Here is a 5078-nt window from a genome sequence, read left to right on the forward strand (position 1 = left end):
TCGAAAAATTTCGTCGAAATTATTTTTCCATCGAAAACTTTCCATGGAAATTAATTCCGTCGAAAAAATTGTTTCTCACGAAGAGATAACTGACGGCTTCATTTCAGTTGAAAATTCAATCGAAAACATCATTTTCGACGAAATTTTAACCATTTTCGACGGAATTTTTTCATCGAAAAATTAGCATTTTTCAGTAGTGATAATATTTGAGCTATTAAGTCAAGGGTTTGCTTTTTCTGCAGTTACTGTATATAAGTTATCTGCAGTAAGCCCAATACGACGTCATTTTGGAACAGAAATCATGATATTTTTGTAATTTTAATTTATTTCAGGGTTATAATAGTTTTTATGTTTATAATTTTTTAAGATTTCAATACCAAAATGACGTCGTTTGATAATAAATGCAGATAAGTTATCTGCATTAACTGCAGAAACATTTTTTCCTTAAGTCAATTTGTCGTCGAGAATTAAATAGTCTAATATAGGATGATCTCTTCTTCATACTACATAAAAAAAATTATTTCTGTTATCAAAAAATATATATATATATATTTCTTGAGTGAAAATATCCTTGTAAGCACATGTACACACTAGAATTGAAACTTTTCCTCTAAGTTTATCAAAAACAACATTTAGAGGCTTATAAATTAGACAACTGGAATAAATGAGCTTTGTTAAGAAAAACAATAATTAAAGGGGTCACTGGAAAACAAATGTGATATTGGGAGTTGGAAAAGGGTGACGTAGAGCTCTCTAATTTAGGATACTCCACTACAACAACGTGGCGGAAATATCACATGAATAAAACCGCTATCATATCATATTAGAAATTATATGAAAACTGGAGACAATAGAGAGATATGTTAAGAATTTTGAGATCATATATCACCCCAAAACTTAAACTTAGCTTAAAGAGTGAAATTGTTCAAGATTTTATAAACTCCACCACTGTGGGACTTGTAATATTGGCATTCCTTTTAAGGGCCGACGTTCACGACGGTTTTCACTCTATCTACACTGACCCGATGCACCTTAATTCAGCTTATAGGTAGTCATTTCCATGGGCTCAACTCTCAACGATAGCATCAATTGTTATGAATCTTAATATTATCACCTCAAAAATTAGATCAAATGGTAAAAGTGTGTAAAACCTTGTAAATCTCACATTAGTTGAGCAACCAACATGGAGCATGTAACAGATGAGTTGTTTCCCAATTCTTTGCTTTATCATTACCCCTAATTATCTCTAACAAAATTATTTTAAATAAGTTATTGATATCTTTTTTAAAATTTTAAGAAACATTTCCTTTTAATATATATTTATTAAATTTTATATGAATTCTATACAATAAAATGCAACAATAAGATGTGGATCAGGATAGCTAGCAATCATCCGTGCAATGCTTGGCTTATTTTAAATTTAGACAGAAATTAAAGAATATAAAATAAAAACAATTGAAAAGAAAAAAATTTAAAATTATATTCAAATACTAAAATTGAAGCTTGAAAGACATAGTCAGATAGATATCAAAACGAGAAAGCAACAAACTAAACAAGGATCAAACACATAATAAAAGTTCTCCAAAAATCAAAAAATTAAGACGATCATACAAAAATAACAAGAAAAGTCCGTTAACTAGCAAACTAAGCAAAGGTGCTAAAGAACGAAACTACCCCTACACTAACTGCCATAACTACACCAACCGAACTACTAAACCTCGTAGAACCCGAATGGCTGGATGGAGCTGGCGCCGGAGAATCCAAGCTAGGCTTAGGTGATTCAGCTTTCGCCGGAGATGGTGCAGCCGGAGAATGGGTCACGGATGGTGGTGGTGCAGACGGAGAATGGGTCACGGATGGTGGTGGTGTAGCAGGCAAAGGTGACTCACTATGTTTGTTGTGTCTCACAGCCATGACAACAACAATCAACTTTTGACCCTTTTTGCAGTTTTCAATGCTGCCACTGATGAAGAAATAGGGACCCGATTTGTCGAATTTAAATGTTGAATCTCCGTCGTCCATCTTGTGAAAGGGATTGTTGGTGTTGCAAGAATCATAATCTTCCCTTTTTACCACCACAACTGAATCAGACCCTTTCTGATACTTGAAATCTGCACGATGTATATCAACCCACCAAAAATAAAATAAATAAAAAAAATAAACACTTTATGATTTGTTTTTGTTGTATAAAAACTATTGGCTCTTCCATAAGATTTTGACGCATACTATTCTTTTTGCTTGTAAATTGAATAAAAATTAAAATAATAATAACAAGGCAGAGGCAATCCTAATACACAGAATCTTATCTTTATGTATGAGTTCTGTTTCTCTGATGTTATTGGAGATAAATATCTCTTATCATAAACGAGTTGTGGTGAGACTCATCACCCATTACAAAAAGAAAAAAAAAATGGTGGCACAAATTTTTATATAAGAGGAGCATGGAATAGTTATCTCATGTAAAATGAAACAATGATTTCTCTTTTATATATTTATAAAAATGTTATTTTTTTGGATTCCAGCCAAAGAACTTTTAATCACAAAAGAGTTTTAAGGCTCACCTTCTTAGAAATTAAAATAATATTAGATTTATAGAATAATAGATTAAAAAAAGTGGTGTATAATATTTAACTCACGTATGGTATCATTGACTTGAAACCTATTCCTCTGAGCCCAGTGACTATAATCTTCAGAAGGCTTCACCACCCAGCCATCTTTTCCACCAGCGTTGAATCTGTACCCTGTTCCTTGAGATGATGACAGAATCAACATGGAGGTAATCAACAGCACAAGGTGTAAAAATCCATGATCAGACCCCATTGACATTGCTCACTGTTTAAGAGTATTTGTGAAGGGAGAGAGAGAATCTTATGAAGAAAGTGATATTGGAGAAGGATATGGTAACGTATATATAGTAGCTAGGGTTGGGAGGAGGTCGTGACTGTTGTGAATTAGAGCATGAATATAAAATTTAACATCTTCCATAACGTGGATGATCCAAAAAGATATGCTGTTATTAGTGATAGGGCATCTAATTTCAAATTTAGATAAAATTTAAATAATATAAATTTAAATTTAATTGATTGACTTCGACTTTGAATCCAATCTGAAACGTAAAACAATAATTTGAATTCAATTTCAATTAAAGTTGAAGAGGTCAACTTTAAATGACAGGATAACGTTTTCGGGACTCATAATTTCTTATTTATTTTATTCGGTTTTATTGAAATTTTCTCAATTAAATGTGAATATACATATAGAAACAAGAAAAATATAAATAGAAATATAATTAAATATAATTTGACTAGAATTAAAAAAATTTAATTAATCAATTTAAGAAATTCAATTAAAATTAGTTAATGAATAATTTAAATAGAAAATTAAAACTTCCAATAACTCTATTTGAAAGTTAGGTGACAGTCAAAAATTGTTGAGTAGACCAATTTGTCAAAAATTATAGTCAACATATCATTAAGTTGTTGACATTTTTTCCCTTAGAGCATGTTTAGTACACTATATAAGACCTGATAGTATAAGTTTATACTATACATTATGACATTTTCAGTTGTTTGGTGTGACATAGTATAGTATAAGCTTATACATTAGTTGTTTAATGTAGTTATAGAGTACATGTAAAGAAATCATCAAAAAAAATTTACTTGTATTAATTGCTTAAAAAATTAAAAAAAAATATTATTTGCTTTTGATTTTCATTTAATAATTTTATTTTTTACTATGTACCCAAGGTTACACATTAACAGGAAAATCATTAATTTCTTTTTTAGTGTGTCCCGAAACTGCTACTTGAGATTAAAAAACATAAATAAATTACTAGTTCATATTTACACTTAAACACTTTCCTTAAGCATGAACAGAGGTTAGCGACTCTTGACATTTTTGTTTACAGGAAAATGTTACAGTTTCCTCTTGTTTCAAACAAGAAAAGGAAATCAATTTTTCATTCCTCATATTGATTCGTTGCACTTATACCTTTTATGGGGACAAAGACTCATTTGCCATGTTTTTCGTCTTAATTATCAAAATATTACATTCCAAAAACAATTTTTTAGAATTTCATGTTTTCAGCAAAAGTGTGTTCTTTTTATCACGGGTCCAATGTTGATGGTGTGTCCACGGAGCGTTTTTTTAGTGTACCCATACTAGTTAAAATCGGAATTCTACTTAAAATTGAAAGGAGGACTAAAAATCGTAAAACGTAAAATCCTAACGTAAAAAAATCATAAAAAATCGTAAAAACGTAAAAACGTTTGTAATTTTGATGAAATCGTTTTGATTAAAAAAATCGTAAAATCATAAAATCGCAAATTTAAATCGAGATTTTAACTATCATGTGTACCCCGTGCACCATGATCCGGCCAAAAAAAAAAGGAAGAATTTGGAGGAAATTTTGAAAAAAAAAAATTTAAATGAAATCACATTTTTTTATTTTAGATAAAAAATCACCCAATAAAATAATGATCGTGGAGCACTTAGAAAAAATCCGTGTCCACAGCCCAGTATCAGAGAAAACGTACCCGAACATGCTAACAGAGGTAATAGGACATTAGGACCGATGGATCCTTTGCCCAATTTTTTTAAAAAAAATCAACCGTCTCCCATTTTTCTCTCTCTATATTCATTGTTTAATCGGTTGATCTTTGATTTAGTTTTTAAACATTGTATTGAATGTTGTATGCTATTAAAAGAAGGGAAAAGTATCTTTCAAGTAACTAGATATAAGGTTATATCTTTTTTTTTTTTGGTAAGCTGGGTAAAACACACCACAGCACAAATTAAATAACTGAAATACGACGAGTTTTATAAATAGAAGCTAAATCTGCATCAAACAGCAGACCAATTCCAAGGGGGGAGAATTAAAAACACAAAAATTATCAGAATTAACATTCATAAAAGAAAAATTTGTCAGCCAATCCGCACAACAGTTTCCTTCTATGAAAGTATGAACCAGATGAACTCTCCAATCCTTTTGAATCCATGTCTGTAATCGAGAAATCAGATGATTCTCGCGGACTGCATCACCATCACTAGTGAGTAGAGCAATAGCTGATTTAGAGTCA

At 30.7% G+C, this 5078-nt stretch overlaps 1 protein-coding gene across 1 annotated transcript; it reads right to left on the reverse strand.

The window, feature by feature from the left end:
• Positions 1-1644: 1644 nt before the first annotated feature.
• LOC133297102 (early nodulin-like protein 3) lies at positions 1645-2820 on the reverse strand. Its single transcript, XM_061496166.1, has 2 exons — positions 2637-2820; positions 1645-2111 (listed from the first exon to the last, which is right to left on the reverse strand). The coding sequence occupies exons 1-2, from the start codon at positions 2818-2820 to the stop codon at positions 1645-1647; spliced, it is 651 nt and encodes a 216-aa protein (XP_061352150.1).
• Positions 2821-5078: the final 2258 nt, after the last annotated feature.

Source organism: Gastrolobium bilobum, unplaced genomic scaffold, assembly GCF_033153095.1.
Source record: "Gastrolobium bilobum isolate Gb01-03AN ecotype WA unplaced genomic scaffold, APGP_CSIRO_Gbil_v1 utg44712, whole genome shotgun sequence".
Classification (NCBI taxonomy): Eukaryota; Viridiplantae; Streptophyta; class Magnoliopsida; order Fabales; family Fabaceae; genus Gastrolobium; species Gastrolobium bilobum.

What these genes read in the sequence shown, in the direction of transcription:
- LOC133297102 (XM_061496166.1), bottom strand. Translation starts at nt 2,820, where the DNA reads ATGGGGTCTGATCATGGATTTTTACACCTTGTGCTGTTGATTACCTCC. An exon ending in TCAAGTCAATGATACCATAC is followed by an intron (nt 2,112 to 2,636) that starts GTGAGTTAAATA and finishes TACATCGTGCAG; the next exon opens with ATTTCAAGTATCAGAAAGGG.